Here is a 21024-nt window from a genome sequence, read left to right as displayed (position 1 = left end):
TGTATCTCTCACTCTCTCTCAAAAATAAATAAAACATTAAACAACATTAAAGAAAAATGCTGCCCATCAAATACGGGGCCACTTCTTAGGAGAGACCGCTTTACGTGATTCTTACGTCACACTGATCAACACACAGATGCTGAGTGCAGTGTCTGGGAAGAGTAACCTGCTTTAGAGTAAATTCTCTGCCACGTCCCAGAATATTACACAGAAAGAATAGGGTAAAACTCTAACTCTTTAAAAAAAAACAAAAACAAACAAACAAAAAAACAACTATCACTCATAAATATTTCCTAGCACCATTCTGGAAATGAGTATCAAAATGCTGCAACAAAACCAAAAGCATGAATGGAAATTAACAACAAAAAGACTGTGACTGTTCTTTTTTTTTTTTTCTTTCTTAAAAGAGAGATCGTGACCTGAGCCAAAGTCCGAGGCTTAACAGACTGAGCCATCCAGGTGCCCCTAGACTGTGAATGTTCTTAAGTCAACATAAGGGTCTTTAAGCAAGAATTTTTTTAACCTCTGTATTAAATATTAGACATTAAGCTTTAAAAAAATCTGTTAACATGACGCCAAGTAGGTAAGAGGCTCTACTCTACCATCAACTGAAACACACATTTATTTCCAAAATCAATGATTTCCATCATAGTGTTAGACAAAAAGGTCTAGGCTTTCCTCTCTCACCCTCCCTCCTTTTCTTAATTCCCTTTTTGGACTATTACCCAGAAAGGGAAACAAATGGCTGTAATCTTGGCAGCTTTAGTACCTTCCATTGTCAATTTCTGAACCATTAGTCCAATTATCAATGTCTTCAGAAGTTTGCAGACTACAGCTAATGGAATGCCAATTATGGTATCAGCAGCAAAATGAGGCGAACGGGAACCAAGGAAGGAACACGTGACTTGGGTAGGGCCCTACCTGGGTAGGGGCCATGACCAGACATGGTAAAACATCTCTGCCCTGAGAAACATTCCTCCCTACTTCTGGTGTTCCTCGCTGCTGCCCTTCCATAGCTTGGCCACCAATGACGGGAGGCAAAGGTGGAGACCCTCCTTCCTAGACCCCCAGTTCTTGGGCTTTCCTGAGACAAAAAGTGTGTTTCCATTCGACCCCTGGCAATTAAGCACCAACTCTTTGTCTCTGCTTAAACATTGCCCCATAGAAAAGATAGATACATCAAGTTTTGGGAGAATTCCAAGCATTAAGAAATAAAAGCCCTGAAGCTTTAATTGCTAAACTTCTCAATGCATGGCTACCTGACTGATTAACCTAAAATAGATGTAGGATTATGAGACCAGCTTTGTTCAGAAAGCATAAGTCAACACAGGGCAGGAGCAAGGCAACTCAGCCAAGATCCACAAATGTGCACGGCTGGTTTCCAGAGCAACTTTTCCTTCCTTGTGTGATATACGTCAGTAATGATCACAAGGGCCTTGGGCACTATCAGTATCACTTTATATTCTTACCAACTTTAGGAGGGTTGAAAGGTGTCTCTTTTAACCGCTTTTCCAGTTCTGCAAGAGATGTGTTGTTAATGATATCCTACAAACCAGAAAAGCAGAGAATTATGTATGAGCTTAAATCATCTCAGTACAACTTACAGCAGAGATTCACTGAATGTCAGAATCCTCCAAAAAAAAACAAAAAAACAAACAAAAAACAAAAAACAAAAACAAACCAAAAAAAAACCCAGTATCTAGTACTGCCCCCTTGTGTTCTCTGAAGAAACACAAGAGTCATCATTCACTCAATGTGAAAGACAGCCAAGTGTCATTTTCACCATGCTTGGTAAGTATCACCACATGAAAGGTTTTTAAGTCATGTTAAATACCTACAGAACTTGGGCCAGAAACCTATACAGTTCTGGCATTCATTTTGCTCAGTTATATAAAGTCACTTCACAAAACAGCAGACAACTATACTTTTACCTGAATTTTCCTGATTAGAAAATAGAACCAAAATATACAAAATCAGCAAAATAATGAAGTGTGTGCATGTGTAACCTATTAAAAAATGCATTATACACACACACACACACACACACACACACACACACACACACATTTTTAGTAGGCTCTAAGCCCAACATGAGGCTTGAACTCACAACCCCAAGAACAAGAATCACATGCTCTACTGACTGAGCCAGCCAAGCGCACTCCCTCAAAAAAACACATTATGTATTTTAACATTAAAAACGTTTATATTCAAAAAGAATATAGGAGAAAAAATAATTCCACCACCCAAAGACAACCATTATTCACATTTTGATATATTTATTTCTAGTTCTTTTCCAATTTTTTTTTTCTTTTTTGGGTATATTTGAAAACGATATTTAGGGGCGCCTGGGTAGCTCATTCAGTGTCCAACGTCAGCTCAAGTCATGATCTCAGGGCTCCTGGGTTCAAGCCCCACATCAGGTTCTGTGCTGACTGCTCAGAGCCTGGAGCCTGCTTCAGATTCTGTGTCTCCCTCTCTCTCTCTCTCTCTCTCTCTGTCCTTCCCCTGCTTGTGCTTTGTCTCTCTGTGTCTCAAAAATAAATAAATGTTAAAAAAAAAAAATATATATATATATATATATAAAAGAAAGAAAATGATATTTAAATAGACCAGAATTTCAAGCTCCTAGTGGCAATTCGAAACACATCAAAACACAGCTTATCAGTGATAGCTCAAATTTTAAAAATACCTTAAAAGGTTGTGTGCTGGCCATCAATTTTGTATCCAAGAGTCTAAAAACAAAAGAATTTTCAATAAGGCAAACGGTCCAAAACGTATGTTACTCAAATGAAAAGCCTACTGTCCTAAAAGCCGACAGGAGAATTAAACACGTGAGCCATTTTGACATAGGGCCGGCATCTCCACATCAGACTGGGACTCCGTCCTCTCAACCCCTCTTCATCACGAGACTATGGGACTCCACCACACTCGGAGCACAGCTCTAGATTTGCTTGGACCCCGAGAGGGTGTGGGCTATGTCAGTCTCAAGGAGAAAGCAAAGATCTTCCCAGGTTTTTACATGGTTCAAATATGGTTGCAGGTCTAACACCCACCCCCTGCCCCCAACACCATTCATTACCAACTGCTGTCCTACCCAGATTTGTACAAAATAAACTCGTGGAGGGAAAAATCTGCATTTGTTAGTTTCATGGTATTCTTGTTATTTGTTAGAATTCGGTTTCAGAGATTAGAATAAGAAAAAAAAGGAGAGAGACACTAATATGAAAACGCTGTTTCTTTTGGCATAAATGTGAACAGTGTAGGTAACAGGACAGAATTAGCCCAGAGAGAAGAATGACAGCTCTGCTACCATGCCCGTCCCTCTTCAGACTTGTCCTCACACACAGACCCTCGCTTTGGAGGCTCCACGTGGCTGACATGGGACCTGTGACACTAACAGGTAAACTCAGAGTTGAGGGAAAAAATCTCTAGCCAGAAAGTTCTTGACAAACTACAGAATACTCTCAACTGGACACCTGACAAGGACAAGGCAGGTTCAACGTATCAGAGAGACAAGAGCCAATCCAAGAAGTCTCCACCGGTTTTTCGGACCGCAGGGTGTGGGACAAGAAGAAATAAATTGCCGTCTATTTTCACTCTGAGTTCAAATTTTGATTTTTAGTGGAATAAAACAAACCATCGATTATAAAATCAAACCATCACAGCTGGACCTGTTAAAACATTTCCCAGCTTGTATCAACTGGATCATAACCATGATCGGGTAATTACTATTATTACTATTTATTACCTGTTTGTATCACAGATAGTAGGAGCACTGTTTTGAATGAAAGACAAAAAGAATCCTTGAAGAAAGCTTACCTGGGGAAAACACATGTTGTCATCTCCTTAAACTCATTTAAGTCCTAAAAAACAACAACAAAACACGGACGATGACTTGCTGCGATTTTACTAAACACACTCACAATACTGCAAACATACATGAACATTTCAAGCTTCACAGCTCTCTCTTCAAACTGATACTCACGCGGGCCCTTTAAACTCAACGGCCAGATTCATTTCCAATTAATAATTACTTTCTGAAAATCTTCACAATCTCCTCACTGACTGGGATCCTATGATCTGAAATAAAACCTTTGCATAACCAAAATAGACAAACTCCAGTATCTTATGGCTGAAACAGGAGGGGGAAAGGTTTCTATTACACAAAGAAAGCTTTTAGTAATAGCTCTATTCAACAAATCCATCCCAACAGCAAGACTAGCACGGTTATTTAAATAGAATGGTTTATATAGGAAATGGGCATTGTGTAAACTAGGCTATACCGTTACTGAGAACACCTCTGAAATGCTAGTTAAAAAGGCCATTAAAGCACAGACCTTCCAATATGCAAGATGCATGCTTTAACTACTCAGAAAATTGCTAAAGAAGCACCAGTAGCAAGTGCCTAAATTAGACAATTTATTTCCCGGTTTGTTTTGATCAGGAAGTCTAAAGCTGAAAGGAGGCGACTCCAATTTTGAATGAACTCATTTACATACATAATTGCCACGCTAGACTGAATCGTCATACTCCTGACCCTTTGTAACTACACTTCTCTTCAGCGTTATTCATGCTTCATAGCAAACTGCCACTTCCAATTAGCTTTCCAAGTCTATAAATACACACTGTATTTAGCTAGTTTGGAATATTTACCAGCTTTTCAGTGGCTGTCGTTAAATTAACAGACAATACGTGAACAAGTGGTTTCAGTGCTGAAGCCAAACAAAAATACAATGACTGCTGTCACCCCTCAATGCCATCACAGAGCCTCAAAAGCAAGAAAAAATTAGAATTCTGGCTCCTTCCAGGGCTAGCATATATAACAGAGCTCTGGACCAATGCCTTCTAAAAGGTCATGCCTAAGTACCAAGAAGATTCTTCAGAAGAGACTCTCCCCTAAAAGCAGCTCCAAAACATGGATTCTTCAGAACACTTTTAAATGCAAAATGTGTTACTAGTGCATGCAAAAGTTCTCCCATTTTAAATATGTTTTCGCATTTATTCTCAATGCTTCTTCCAAAACTAGCTGGAAGAAAACCATTTTCTCCTTCTGACGGACAGAACACAAAGTTCAATTACTTACTAAGGTCGCCTTAGTAATAAAGCAAGGGATGAAGCCAAGTCTCCTAACTCATGTCCGACTCTGCGGCAAATCACATGCCCTTTCTACTAGAACTGGATTCAGAACTACAATAGTTTCATTCAAGGTGACATTTATTAAGCGCGTGGACAATGTGCTATACTAGGCGTTTGGACCCGTAAACCCCTTCTCCAGAGGAGCCGATCACCTAGAAGAAAGGGGGAGAGCTGTCAACAAAAACTGTAGGCACAAGAGGTACACAGTTCTGTGAGAGTTCAGAGAAAGGAAAGATCACCTCTTGGGCAAGGCAAGCGGGCATGGAAAACTTCACGGAAGAGGCGTTTGCTGGACCTTGGTAAGACAGGGAAAGCTGCACATAGCAAACGTGGAGAAAATCCAAAGTGGAGGAAATGGTAGACCAAACCACGGACAGGCTGAAACACAAAGCAGCTCCCAGGAACAAATGAGCCGGGCCTGCTGGCCGAAAGGAGACCAACAAGTGACTAGAAGGCACAGGACAGCTGGGCCAGATCACAGAGAAGCTGGATACGCCAGGCTACAAAGAATCAGCTGTATAGAAAAGCAAAGAATGTGGGATTAGGTTCAGACTTTTGAGCAGGGTCAGTGATGTGAACAGAGCCATATATCAGAAGATTATAAAACTAGCACAGTCGTAAGATAGCTCAATTGTTAACATTCAATGCCTCCTCTGTGCCAAGATCTATTTGCCATTCAGACGCAGGATGTAATACACTTTCCTCTTTCCTTACCAATCACTTCACTGGTTTAAAGGTCAAAAAAATCACGAGAGGAGCTGCTGTACTTGGCCAACAGAAGTGGCTGATCTGCAATAAACATTAGCTGTTTAGATTATACACTGCAAATTCACATCGGTCCTATTTGTTTTGAGACTCACCACTACGAAAACTTTGAGTCCCAGAGGGTGATACAGTTGTCCTAAAAGCCCTGACAGTCCTGAGGGTACAGAAATAGGACAAGGGGAGCAGCAGATCCACTGTATTCTCAGCTGGGCTTTGCTAGACTTTTCCAAAGAAAGCAATCAAGATGGCGATGGAATAATGTCTCATAAGAAACATGAAATAACTCAGGCTTTGCCTATGTATAAGCGACACTGAGCTCTGAAGGAGCTCTTCCAGTCCAGAAGTCATAAAAGATTAATGTGGTGGCAGCTGAAAGCAGGGATTGGCAAACCATGGCCTACAGGCCAAATCTGGCCCATTACCTATTTTTTAAACAGAGTTTTACTCGAGCAAAGCCACACCCATTTGTTTATCCATTCTATGGCCATTTTCGGGCTATAATGGCAGTGCTGAGAGCTGTGATATGGACTGTACACCCTGCAAAGCCTAAAATATCTTACTATCTGGCCGTTTATAGAAAAAGTTTGCCAACCTTTGTTTTAAAGGATGAGCTGAAAGACAAGGAAGCCTGCCTGGGGTCTGCTAGGCTCCAGATGAGAAGGCTACTTGCAGTTAAAACGAAGAGGTCCAAATGTGAGAGACAGCACGGAGACAAGTGGTCAGGATTCCGTAAGTGACCAGGAAGAGGCCCAACTAATGTCAAAAAACAGTACTGGTGAGAGGGTATCATTTATAATTTATAGTAAAGGAATAAGGAGAGATAACTGGTTGGGAGAGAGTGAGAAGGGAAGAAAGGCAGTGTAAGCTACACATCTCGTCTGAGACCTGTAAATCACAAACACCTCCTGGTCTGAAGGCTATCCGGATGGAGTCGTGTGGAGTCGGCGGGAACTGTGCACCTGCATCCGGGGAAAGATTACGGCTGGAGACAAAGATGGCACTGTCTTCAGCTGACGGCATGAGTGTGGGTGAGATCCCCGAAGGCGGAAAGTAGGGAGAGCCAATAAAGGAGAGGGGAGGACGAGCAATGGGAGGTAAGCAAGATGAGGCCACGTGCACAGTTGGGAGCAGAGGAGGAAGAGACAGAAGAGAACCTCCTTTCCTGCAGGGCCCAAGAAGCCTGTGCCCTGGTGCACTGAGACAACTTGGCTCCAGGAGCAAAAACGGCAAGGTTGACACAGAATCTAAGGGAGGCAGCCCCACAAGAGGTAATCGTGAATTTTGTAGGACCTGATCCAGCTCGGCTGACCCGCAGCACAACTGGCCTTCAAAGGCCCCATTATAGCTAAAGGTAGCAGTAGCGAACTGGGAGACCACAGCCGTGGCCGAAGAAGCCCCGGCCAGCGCTAACTGAGCAAACCACTGGCGTCAGGACGGAACAAAGGTCCAACTTTGCTCTGGCAATGGCGGATGACTGAAGATTCCCGATAACGGCTTGTAAGTACATCTCTTCAAAAATGTACGACTAAGCACATGAGACTCTCTCCCTGGGAACATGGTGCCTACAAGGAAACAGCTCTCGTGTAGAGAACACTGTCATAGTAATAAGGAACTGGGAATTTCTCTTTTTTTAAGTTTTCATTTAAATTCCAGTTAGTTAACACACGGTGTAATATTAGTTTCAGGCGGACGACATAGTAATTCCCCATTTCCACACGTCACCCAGAGCTCATCCCAACAAGTGCACTCCTTCCTCCCCCTCCCGACCTAGCCCATCCCCCACCCGCCTCCCCTCTCGTGACCATCAGCGTGTTCTCTACAGTCAAGAGCCTGTTTCTTGGTTTGCCTCTCTCTCTTTTTCTCCTTTGCTCGTTCGTTTTGTTTCTTATATTCCACATGAGTGAAATCATACAGTGTTTGTCTTTCTCTGACTTATTCCACTTAGCATGATACTCTCTAGCTCCGCCAATGTCGTTGCCATGGCAAGGAATCATGAAGTTTTAACACAGCTTGGGACACCTGGGGGACTCACTCCGTTGAGCGTCCGACTTCGGCTCATGTCACGATCCTGTAGATCATGAGTTTGAGCCCTGCACCGGGCTCTGTGCTGACAGCTCGGAGCCTGGAGCCTGCTTGGGATTCTGTGTCTCCCTCTCTCTCTCTGCCCCTCCCCTGTGCTCACTCGCTCTCTCTCCTCTCTCTCCCTCAAAAATAAATAAACATTAAAAAAAAATTTGGGCCCAGGCTGAGTCACTTACCGCAGGCAGAGGGCAGTAGAATTGATGAACCGTGTGCATGACATCCAAGAGCATATTGTGTCCAATGACGAGTTTTCCCTACAGAAAGTCAAGGTCAGGAAAAAGACTTCTTGGCACAAAATTATACTGGTGCTTGAGACGGAAATGTGCGGTTCAGATTCTATGAGGACTTTGTCCTAAATTTACTTTTTGACATGGAAAAAAAAAACCAAAAAAACCTTATATGTGGATAAATAAGTTGGGCCTGGCTTTCTTCCTCTTTAATCTCAGCGTATTAGATCCAGAATGCAAAGTAAAAGCACCAATGACTTTGATTTCATTGATGTTTTTCTCTGCTTTTTATTCATCTTGCCACCTTCAAGAATCAGAAGTAGTAAAATTTTTATTGAAGAGCTCAAAAAAGTAACTGAAAATGCTAACTACCTTGACCTGTCAATAATTTGTCAACAGATTCCAAACATCTATTCTAGGAGTGTGTTCTTTAAAACAACTCATTTATTTTTAAAAGATACATTCACAAGAACGCTGAAAGGTACAAAAAATAAATAAACTTGAGTTCTATTAAACAGGATGAATTTCCATTTCCTTCACATCTATGTCAAAATTCATGTGCATTTCCAGTGCCATTTGCTGCTTTGCTTTTCAACCAACTGAACTACAATATGTGTTCAATCAATTACTCCATCATGATAAAAATTTAACTATCAAAATGGAACACTGACCTACATTCAGCTAGCCAGGTGACACCATTTTTAACATAAAGCATGTGGTCATTACCATGGAGCTTTTGACCGGGTCCCAGTGCACCTCCAGAGTGATACTCCTTGACTCATAGGGCTAAACACAATTCTCTGAAATAAATAATTCCATACAAAATCTTCCAAATCCAACACACAAGCTCTCCTTTCGGCCACAGCAGTAACTACCACAATAGGAACCTACTGCCAGATCTGATTTCTAAACACCATTATGCAATGAAAGGAACCAGGCCTCCGTGGAGACCTTACGGTTCTAGGACTAAGGCAGGGAAAACACAATAGGAGTCTGAACATTCTGTGATGCCAGAGAGTAAGGTGTTGCTCCAAGAAGGATGGGGGCCTGTTCAAAGGACACAGGAGCCAAGCTGAAGAAGCGTCAATGGCCAAAAGTGATACATTTTGAGCAACAAAATAAACAATAAAAATATCAGATTACAATCTGTAGAATAACATAAATTCCTCGAAGTGTATGCTTCTTTAAACATTTTTTTTAATTTTTTTTTTTTAACATTTATTTATTTTTGAGACAGAGAGAGACAGAGCAGGAATGGGGGAGGGGCAGAGAGAGAGGGAGACACAGAATCTGAAACAGGCTCCAGGCTCTGAGCTGTCAGCACAGAGCCCGATGCGGGGCTCAAACTCACGGACTGTGAGATCGTGACCTGAGTTGAAGTCGGACGCTTAACCGACTGAGCCACCCAGGCGCCCCTTTAAACATTTTTTAAATGAATACATAAACATGAAATAAGGGACATCGCTTCCTTACAGAAGAATTCCAAGAACAAGGGTAGAAAGAAAGAAGAAAATACAAACTCGCCATTAAAACACCAAACCAATAATGGCTGCAGACAAAATCCACTGACATGCTGTTTTAGTGGGCAAGAGGTTGAGAAAAAGCAGCATTTTCATAGTCTCAAAGTATCCCCCCGAATTTATTAGCCACAGAGGGACAAATGATAATGTCACAGTACACAATTCCAGCAGATACCAGCTCAACCAGGTGATCAAGGTCAACATCACAAACTATCATTTCCGTGGGATTTTTGCCAAAACTGTACATCCTCAATCCAATCGTGAGAAAAGATCAGGCAAACCCAAACTGAGGGATATCTGACAAAATTACCATCAGCATTCTTTAAGCACATCGAATTACAAAAGACAAAAAGAGACTGCTCAGAGGGCTGAAGACTAAAGGGAAAGGACAAGTCAATGCGACATAGGATCCTGGAAAGAATTGTGAATGGAAAACGGAGTCAGTGGGGAGAGTGAAGAAGTTCAAATAAGCTCGAGAGTCCGGTTCATAATACTGTAGCAGCGTTGATTTCCTGGTTCTGATACCCCCGTGGCTATATGAGGCATCAGTGTTAAGGGCAGCTCGCGAGGGATCTACGGAAACTCTACTATTTTTGCGACTTGTCTATAGTTTCTTAAACTATAGAAAATACATATTTACTACGAACAGTGCCAGGGAGAGAATGTGGTGTCATATAAATATTTAAGAGTGTTCAGTGTTCACTGGCTTTACATAGCCCGAGTATGTTTTTAAGGGATGCGGCTTAGAAATATTAAATGTCTGGATTGCTAAGAAATAGGACTTTTCTTCAGTAATAGGCTTTGTGACGTTAACCACCAACGGTCATCAACATGCTATGAATTATTCTGTAGGAGACAAGACAACAGGGAGGGAAAACCAACAAACACACAGCCAGCGAAGGCATCTGAATATGAACCAGGAAAACAAACACTCTCAGGATGGCTACCAGAGCTCAAAGCCAACTGACGCCCCGCATGTCCGTACAGGCCAGCCTCAGTCAAATTAACCACTTGACTGAAGTCCGCAGGCTGAGTGTGTATAATGGAAGCAAATGTGACCAGAAGACCCTCTTTGCTCCTCTGGATACCTGTTATCCTAGCCACTTCTGAACAGACTCTCACCTTGTTTCTCTCCAGACTCATCTGGCTTTCTATTCCACTCTGACTACCTCACTCACTTCAGACCAACAGCTCCCAGTGAGCTCAGGGTTCTGTCACTGCTGTCTGTCCCCAGTTGAGGACAGTGGCAGGCCTGCCCTCAAGACCTGATCTGACAAGCCCACACCTGGTGGTGGGACAGCCACGGAACTCTGGGGGGATCTCTATAGCCTTAAAGTGTCCTTGATACAAAGCTGGGCATCTAAGGGACGAGATGATTCCGTCTCTAGGGGGGACAATTTCTTCTCCATGGCCGACACTCAAGGAACAGAAAGTCTTAGACTCCAGGCTATTTAGCAACCCAGCAAGCTGCCTGATTCGGATATACAATCCGCAAAACCACCAGCAGCCTGACCCAGTTTATCTGTGCAAGATGTGGAGGCCTCTTTGCCAAAGGAACTTAGGAAACAAGCAAAAATGTCTACCATACCTATCATGGAACCCTCTAGCATATATACACAAATGGTCAACACATTTTGAAAACTCATCAAATATCATCAAAGCTATCAAGATAGAAGATTCAGTTACAGTTATACAGAACTCCATTATTTTTGTCCTCTAGATTCTTCTAATTAAGGAACAAAAACGCCCTCAGTCAGAAACCTGATTATTTCTCCCCACACTCTGTCCTTTCTTATTCCACTTCTTACTAGTTTTGAGAATAATAAATGTTAGTTTCACGCAGCCATATCAAGACATTGTAGGGGCGCCTGGGTGGCGCAGTCGGTTAAGCGTCCGACTTCAGCCAGGTCACGATCTCGCGGTCCATGAGTTCGAGCCCCGCGTCGGGCTCTGGGCTGATGGCTCAGAGCCTGGAGCCTGTTTCCGACTCTGTGACTCCCTCTCTCTCTGCCCCTCCCCCATTCATGCTCTGTCTGTCTCTGTCCCAAAAATAAATAAAACGTTGAAAAAAAAAAATTAAAAAAAAAAAATTAAAAAAAAAAAGACATTGTAGTATAATCCTATGCATTTTACAAGAAAACCTTTTCTTTTCAATTTTTTAAAGTAATCTCTACACCCAACATGAGCCTCGAACTCCCAACCGCGAGATCAAGAGCTGAACGCTCTACTCACTGAGGAACCAGGCGCCCCTACGAGAAAACCTTCCGAAAAATGGTGTGGATCCAATCAACAATTACAATGTCCCACCCGGTGCATTATAACCAGTCTCCCTCCATACCAGGTAAACATTCTACACATGACCAAATGGCTCATCCACAATCATAACTAAGCATCTCACCTTAGATGTTATATTCAGAAACCTAGTTAAAAAGAAAAAGCCTGGGGGTGCCTGGGTGGCTGAGTCAGTGGAGCGTCGGACTTCAGCTCAGGTCATGATTCGTGAGTTTAAGCCCAACATCAGGCTCCATGCTGACAGCACAGAGCCTGCCTGTGATAATCTCTCTGCCCGCCCCCACCCCTCCCCACCCACCGCTCTGGCTCCCTCTCTCTCAAAATAAACAAATAAAAAAAAAAAAAAGAAGAAGAAGAGGAAAAGGGCTCCTGGGTGGCTGAGTCAAAGGTACAACTCTTGGTTTCAGTTCATGTTGTGATCTCACATTTCATGAGTTCGAGCCCCACAATGGGCTCCATGCTGACAGTGTAGAGCCCGCTTGGGATTCTCTCTCCCTCCCTCTTTCTGACGCACGGTCTCTCTCTGTCTCAAAATAAATGAAAGCAAGAAAGCAAGAAAGAAAGAAAGAAAGAGAGAGAGAGAGAGAGGGAGGGAGGGAGGGAGGAAGGAAGGAAAATAGATAGACCCTGGTTCACTTACCGAATTGGCAATGGCATGAATAACTCTAGAAAATCCCACAGCGTCATTCAGTTCTTCCTAATTTAGAGAAACAAACCAAGGAAACTATTGACGTACATATATTCCTTAGTTGGACAGGTTAAAACCTAGCCCCCAAAAAGCACTGAAATGTTACATCGAGTTAGACAGCTTTAGTTTCCCATATTCTGTCTCCATCATCCTAAACAACTGCATCTGAAATGATCAATGCATAGACCACTCTTCTGTTTTAGAACATGGAACTAGCAAGGAGCAAATTATTTATTAGTTCCTGTACTAACAGTGCCTAGGGTTTACCCGTCACTGCACAACGTTTGCTGAAATTTCTATGGATAGCTAGCAGTCTTAAAAACACAAACTTTTCAGGGTGCCTGGGTGGCTCAGTTAAGCATTTGACTCAGGTCAGGATCTCACAGCTTGTGGGTTGTAGCCCCACATCGGGCTCTGTGCTGACAGCTCAGAGCCTGGAGCCTTCTTCGGATTCTGTGTGCGTGTGTGTGTGTGTGTGTGTGTGTGTGTGTGTGTCTCTCTCTGCCCCTCCCCACTCACACTTTGTCTCTCTCTCTCAAAAAATAAACAAACATAAAAAAAAAAAACAACCCACAAACTTTTCTCAGCTGCCACCTGCTGACCAAATTCAACACTGCATTAAATTCTGAGGAAACCTATCCAGCAGCTGACGGATCCCATCAAGCATTCTCCAAATTCTCCCGGCTTTTTCGTCAAATGCATTTTTTATACAACGTTTATAGTACAACATTCTGAGACCCATCCCCATTCGGTTTCGTCACTGCTTTCTTCCCGGTGGTGGGTAAATGGGCTCAATTTCTCTATCTTGCGAGCAGCCGCAGCCCCGTCTGCTCTCATCATGGCTACATAACTCAAGTCTTCCCTCTGCTCACTAGCTCCAGCCTCACTGTCAGCTACCTGCAGCCCTCTGCTCTCTGGCCTCTCCCTCACTGAAGCTGCTCCTCTCTTTCAACAACTCCCAAAGCTAACGAGTGTTGGCTGGGATGTGGAGAAAACTGTAACACTCGTGCCCTGTTGGTGGAAACAGAAAGTGGCACAGTCACTACGGAAAACAGTATGGTGGTTCCTCAAAAAATTAAATATATAGGGGCGCCTGGGTGGCTCAGTCGGCTAAGCGTCCGACTTCAGCTCAGGCCGTCATCTCGAGATCCGTGAGTTCAAGCCCCGAGTCGGGCTCTGTGCTGCCGGCTTGGAGCCTAGAGCCTGCTTCGAATTCTGTGTGTCCCCGTCTTGCTTGCACTCTGTCTCTCTCCCTCTCAAAAATAAAGAAATGTTTTAAAAAAAAATTTTTAATTAAATAAAGAATTTCCATATGATCCAACAATTTCACTTCTGGGTATATACCCAAAGGAACTGAAGCAGGAGATATTTGCACACCCTTGATCACAGCAGCATTATTTCACAAAGATCAAAAAGGTGGAAGCAGGGGCGCCTGGGTGGCGCAGTCGGTTAAGCGTCCGACTTCAGCCAGGTCACGATCTCGCGGTCCGTGAGTTCGAGCCCCGCGTCGGGCTCTGTGCTGATGGCTCAGAGCCTGGAGCCTGTTTCCGATTCTGTGTCTCCCTCTCTCTCTGCCCCTCCCCCGTTCATGCTCTGTCTCTCTCTGTCCCAAAAATAAATAAACGTTGAGAAAAGAAAAAAAAAAAAAAAAAAAAAAAAAAAAAAAAAAGGTGGAAGCAACCCAGTATCCATGATGCATGAGTGAAGAAAATGTGGCATATACAGACAATGGACTATTATTCAGCTTAAAAAGGAAGGGAATATTGATCCCTGCTACAACATGGATGAACCCAGGGGACATCACGCTAAGTGAAATAAGCCAGTCACAAAAAGACAAACACTGTAGGACTCCACTCAGAGAAGGTACCAGGAGTAGTCAAACTCCTAGAGACAGAAAGTAGAATGGTGGGAGGCAGGGGCTGGGGCAGCGGGTAGACAGGGAGCCAGTGTTTAATGGGGACAGAGTTTCAGTTTTGCAGGACGAAAACAGTTAGGAGGACAGATGGCAGTGATGGCTAGACAATAAGGTGAACATACTTACTACCACAGAACTGTATGTACACTTAGAGATAGGATAGGGGCGCCTGGGGGGCTCAGTCAGGTAAGTGTCTGACTTCCACTCTGGTCATGATCTCACAGTTTGAGTCTGTGAGTTTGAGCCCCGCCTCAGGCTCTCTGCTGCCAGCAAAGAGCCTGCTTTTTAATCCTCTGTCCCCCTCTCTCTGCCCCTCCCCTGCTTGCTCGCTCTCGCTCTCTCTCTCTCTCTCTGTCTGTCTCAAAAATAAATAAATGTTTAGGGGCGTCTGGGTGGTTCAGTGGGTTAAGCGTCCGACTTCGGCTCAGGTCATGATCTCACGGTCCGTGAGTCTGAGCCCCGCATCAGGTTGTGCTGACAGCTCAGAGCCTGGACCCCTGGTTCAGATTCTGTGTCTCCCTCTCTCTCTGCCCCTCCCCTGCTCGCACTCCGTCTCTCTCTCTTTCTCTCTCTCTCTCAAATATAAAAAATGAAACATTAAAAAAAAATTCTTAATGTAAAAAAAGAAATAGGGTAGTAAATTTTATGTGTGTTTTGCCACAATTAAAACTTTTTTTTAACTTTTAAGACCGTTTTTTAGAAACTTCACATCGCTATGCAAATTTTTAATGACATTTTGATGGCTTCCTCCCAGACAGACTGTTAGCTCTTAGACAGGAAAGCCAGGAATCATTTATTCTTATACCCTCTGTACCTACCATAATGCTTGAACATATGGGGAATATGTTATAAATGGTGAATAATCTGACCCTAATTCCTATACCAAAGTTTTGATTCTTCCTTGTGACCAAAGGTCCTTCTCGTCAAGTGCATGAATTCCTGTGGTGGGGAGTGCTGGGATGGGGTCCCAGCTAAATATCCCGGTTCCCTTGGGTCTCAAGATTTCTGTCTCTTTCTCCTCTGTCCTCTGGCAAACTATAACAGATATTTGGAATTCTATCTCTCAAAACTGTTACTAAACTTTTACTGCAACACTTAAAAAAAAAAAAGAACAATTCCTCCCAAGGCTAAGCCAATGGCCACATCTCAGTCCTTATCCTTACTCCTCCACGCCGACGTCCCCTTCTTTGAACATTCTCTTTCCTGGGCTGCTGGCCACAATACTCTCTGGGCACATGTTTCTACTTCTGCCTAACATTTAAATGCTAGACCTTTCAGGAACCCACCCCAGACCATCTTACTCTCATTCTGCAGCACCTGGGAGGTGCTCCAACCCAGGCCCAGTCTCTCCGCCCGCGACAGCCACACCTAGCCCTCACCTCACCTTCTCTCCTGCGCTCCAGAATGACAAGCCTGCCTACAGGACACTCACCCTTGCACATATCCACTGAAGACACACAGGCCAAGGCCTGAGTCAGGACCAATCTCCTGTTGGAACACCCCAGGGGGAGCCGGTGGGTGGGACGCAGGGGCTTGTGAGGAGCTGCTACGCGGCCATCTCCCGCCCGCCTCCCTCTCTCTCCCAGGAGGCTGTCAGGGTTTCTCACCGCTTCTCAGGTTCTGATGAGGCATGTGGGTTTTCTGCCCCACCCTCCTTTGCAGAATGGAGCTACGGCACAGAAAAGCACTTAGCTGTGGTCTAGAATTCACTGTTCGGTAACGGGTAGCCACAACTCACGCCGCAGTCCCCTGGCCCCTCTGGTTTCAGTGTCGTCTTTCTGGTGTGTGGGACAGGGACCAGGTGTAGATGGCACCACTGGCTGATCCTCCTTCTTTATATAATAAGCTGCCTAAATCCAACAGTGGCTTTTTGCATCTTTACTGGTTCAATCGGTCAGGTGTGGCCCCCGCTCACCCCTGGGTCACCTCCTGGCCTCCTCCACCCACGTATCACTCCAGGCCACCCCACCTGCCATCCGTCTCAGCAGCTCCAATCTCTGGCCTGACTATCGTTCTTCTCTCCCCTTCCACTTTCGCCACCCACACCCCATCCCAAATTCCACCGATTCTACCTTCTAAATGCTTCCAGGTTCCACCTCAACTGCTACTCACTCACTGTTCTGTTCTCGCTCACCGACACCTCTTGGCCAGATGACTTACTCCACAGCACATAACAGCAACCAGGAGGAGGCTGCTAACGACGCAGATCCAACCAAGCCATCCTAACCTGTCAAATCACACGTACTACCCTTCGTTTTAGGAAAACAGCAACCGTGCCCGAGGCTCAACACAGCAGTATCAGTTAACGGGCATGAGGTTCCGTGCCACACAATCTGAATGCAGACCAAGAACCCTTCCCTCAAGACAGATTCACAAACGTGAACGGTGGTCAACCACCATGTCAGGCTCCTGTTGGTGGCTATGTCTACACTTTTCACCGTTAAGTTGCTCTCATTCCGTTCTAGGTTTTTCTGCCAGTTCAATTCTGCTGTGATAGGAAACTATTCATTACACTGGAATGTGACACGTGATCTGCAAACACACCGAAAGGACTAAATCAGTACTTAGATGCTGTTTCTCACCCAAACGACGTGACCATGACTCCATTACCTGTTCTTTAGCGTGTTTCTGCTGCTCCCTCCTTTTACGTTCCTCTTCATCTACTTTGCTGATGACGATGTATCGCTCCTTCTGAAAGACATAAGCCAGACGTACAACTTTCTGCAAGCAACCGGATGGCAAGCAATTCAGATACTGCTACCATTTGAAGTTATATGTTTTATCACCACACAGCCTTTCATGGGCTAAATACCCTGAAAGCATTTTGAAACGCTGCCGAAAACTGAGTTGATGCATTACAAACCAAGATTCTGCCTCTGCGCCGAAATGACATCCTCCTGCAGTTTATTAACTCACCCCCACCGACATCAGAAGTATCAGTAGACTATGAGGGGCGCCTGGGTGGCATAGTCAGTTGAGCGTCCGACTCCTGATCTCGGCCCAGGTCATGATCTCGCAGTTCATGGGTTCAGGCCCCGCATCAGGCTCTGCACTGATGGTGTGGAGCCTGCTTGGGATTCTGTCTCTCCCTCTCTCTGCCCCTCCCCTGCTGTGCTCTCTCTCTCTCTCTCTCTCTCTCTCAAAATAAATAAACTTAATAAAAAAAAAATGTTTTTTAAAGTATCAATAGACCATGAGAATAAGACACTTTCCACGACTAACACTAAGAAGTTACACCGCATGTGAACGTGAATTTCTAAACAGTCAGTTTTAAAATAAAATTTCTAACACAGGCAGCAACCTCTTTGACCTTGGCTGAAGCAACTTTTTTTTTTTTAATTTTTTTAATGTTTATTTATTTTTCGAGACAGAGACTGACAGAGTGTGAGCAGGGGAACGGCAGAGAGAGAGAGAGAGGAAGACACAGAATCGGAAGCAGGCTCCAGGCTCCGAGCTGTCAGCACAGAGCCCAATGCGGGACTCAAACCCACGAACCGTGAGATCATGACCTTGGCCAAAGCCAGACGCCCAACCAACTGAGCCACCCAGGCTCCCTGAAGCAGCTTCTTAATAGACACATCATCAGAGGCCAGGGAAACAAAAGCAAAAACGAACTATTGGGACTTGATCAAAATAAAAAACTTCTGCATGGTGAAAGACACAATCTATAAAACTAAAAGGCAACCAACGGAATGGGAGAAGACATCTGCAAATGACATATGTGATAAAGCGTTAGTATCCAAAATCTATAAAGAATTTATCAAACTCAATACCCAAAAAACAAATAACTCAGTGACGAAATGGGCAGAAGACACGAATAGACACTTCTCCAAAGACATCCAGATGACTAACAGACACATGAAAAAATGCTCAACCTCACTCATCATCAGGGATACAAATCAAAACCACACTGAGATACCACCTCACACCTATCAGAATAGCTAAAATTAACAACACAAAACCCAGGTGTTGGCGCAGAAGTGGAGAAAAGGGAACCCTCTTGCACTGTTAGTGGGAATGCAAACTGGTGCAGCCACTCTGGAGAAGGGTATGGAGTTACTTCTAAAAATAGAACTACCCAACAATCCAGCAATTGCACTATTAGATACCCAAAGGATACAAAAATGCTGATTCGAAGGGGCACAAGCACCCCACTGTTTACAGCAGTGTTATCAACAATAGCCAAACTATGGAGAGAACCCAAACCCAAATATCCATACCGATGAATGGAGAAAGATGTAGTGGTAGTGTGTATAGGCATGTGTGCACGCGCAAGTGTGTGTGTGTGTGTGTGTGTGTGTATGAATACACACCAACGGACTATTACTCGGCCATCAAAAAGAATGAAATCTTGCCATTTGCAATGACGTGGATGGAGCTAGAGTGTATTATGCTAAGCTGAATAAGTGCATCAGACAAAGATAAATACCATATGATTTCATTCAGATGTGGAATTTAAGAAACAAAACAGATGAACATAGGGGAAGGGGGGAAAAGTTGGGGGGAGAGAGGGAAGCAAATCACAAGAGACTGAACGAAAGAGAACAAACAGGGTTGATTCTGGGAGGTGGGTGGGGGTTGGGCTAGATGAGGGACGGGGACTGAGGGCACCTGTCATGATGAGCGCTGGGTGTTGTATGTAAGTGATAAATCACTGAATCCTACTCCTGAAACCAATATTGCACTGTATGTTAACTACAATTTAAATTTTTTTTCAATGAAAAATAAAATGTCTCTATCTCATTTCATTGACATTAGAAACATATCCTGGATTTCCAGGTAACTTGTCAGAAAACTAGTCCCTTCTTTCTCATATATTCCGTTTTGAATCAAGTAAGCACACCACATTCTATGTCAAAGTTTGAGATTTATCTTCAAGCAAGATTTTTTTTTAATTTACTTCATCTCTCATTTGACATCTGACTCAAGAGCAACAACAGAGAAAAAAAAAAAAAAGACCAACAACAAAATTCTAAAATTCTAAAATTTTGCTAAAGGAACCCGCCCTCAGCCTCCCATTACCCATCACGGTTCCATCAGCGCACCTTGGGAACACATGCCTGAATGTATTCCCAATGCTCACGCTTATGCCGCAGATTCTAGAATTTCATTTCCCGTGCCCACGTAACAGGAAGCCAGTTTTTCATGCAGACCACTACAGCTTTCTGCCGTAACAAGAACACATACTAACATACTAACAAAGTAACACGTGCATACTTTCAAGTTTACAAATCATGTTCATATCCGTTGACCTGCTTGATCACCACAAAACAGCTGTGATCAAAACAGGCACAGATCACCATCCCCATGCTCATCTCCAGGGTACAAAGGAGGAAGATGAGGCTTAGAGAAGTAAAGTGACTTGCCCAAGGTCACCCAGCTCACAGGAAGCAGAGCCAGGAGTCAATTCTGACTCTCAGCACGTCATTGTATCATTGTATGTGTTTGGCCCTGGACAGTTCTTGGGGTTACCTTTTCAGTTTCTAAAGTCTCAACGTGAATGCCTTTGGGATACCTAAAGAAGAGAGAGACAAGAGGACATCACTAGATGAGCCAATGACAGCTAAAACCCTAGGTGTTTTAAAAAGCAACTTGACAGCTATGTTAAGAAGTTTTATTAAATATAAAATAAATACTACTACAACAAAGACTTTATAGTAAACCTATTCCATAATATTTCAGCTACTGAATGTTTCCCTATGTCTGCTTTAAGAATGCAGGAGTGTAGGGGCGCCTGGGTGGCTCAGCCAGTTGGGTGTCCGACTTGATTTCGATGCAGATCATCATCTCATGGTTGACGTGAGTTCAAGACCCGCGTCAGGCTCTCTGCTGTCAGCACAGAGCCTGCTTTGGATCCTCTGTCTCCCTCTCTCTCTGTCCCTTCCCCACTCGTGCTCTTTCTTTCTCTCTCAAAAATAAACATTAAAAAAAATAAAAACTAAAAAAAAAAAAAAAAATGCAGAGTGTATCTGATTTCAAATTAACATTTTAGGACACAGGCATCTTGCTCCCAAATGCAATAACGTTTACTTCTTAAGTGAAATTGTGAAGGTTGTTTTAAATGGTATGGGGCATACACAGAGGAGGTTTGAGAAGAGTAACTCTACTATAGTCTGGCACCAGCACGTGCATTAGCCAAGGAGAGGGATCTGGAACCCCCATGGAGTCCACTGAAAGGACAACATGACAGGCCAGGAGCCTAGTCAGAGGACAGTGGCCCTTCTCCAGTTTTGTTCAAAGTAAACTCCAGGCACATACATCACTGGTAGATTCTAATGGAAGAACAAGAGGCCCAAATAAAGTCGAATGCAAACTTCCCCCTGCTCGACAACGATATTCAATTTGGGGTTAGAGGTCTGCTTGAAAATACAGTGAAACAAACGGATACAGCGCCAGAGA

General features: G+C 43.8%; 1 protein-coding gene across 1 annotated transcript in view; it reads right to left on the bottom strand.

The window, feature by feature from the left end:
- Positions 1-21024, bottom strand: part of PARN (poly(A)-specific ribonuclease) — a 167071-nt gene that overhangs the window by 128700 nt on the left and 17347 nt on the right. The window contains exons 10-16 of the mRNA XM_047087376.1: positions 20098-20140; positions 17236-17316; positions 12663-12719; positions 8160-8237; positions 3820-3863; positions 2690-2732; positions 1470-1545 (exon numbers count right to left, since the gene is read on the bottom strand). Of these exons, the coding sequence (XP_046943332.1) occupies positions 1470-1545; positions 2690-2732; positions 3820-3863; positions 8160-8237; positions 12663-12719; positions 17236-17316; positions 20098-20140 (422 nt within the window). The remainder of the gene's footprint in view (positions 1-1469; positions 1546-2689; positions 2733-3819; positions 3864-8159; positions 8238-12662; positions 12720-17235; positions 17317-20097; positions 20141-21024) is intronic.

This window comes from Lynx rufus, unplaced genomic scaffold (genome assembly GCF_022079265.1).
Source record: "Lynx rufus isolate CCGP_SWC_20201006 ecotype Redwood Valley unplaced genomic scaffold, mLynRuf1.p SCAF_23, whole genome shotgun sequence".
Classification (NCBI taxonomy): Eukaryota; Metazoa; Chordata; class Mammalia; order Carnivora; family Felidae; genus Lynx; species Lynx rufus.
This window is presented reverse-complemented; position numbering and strand designations above follow the sequence as displayed.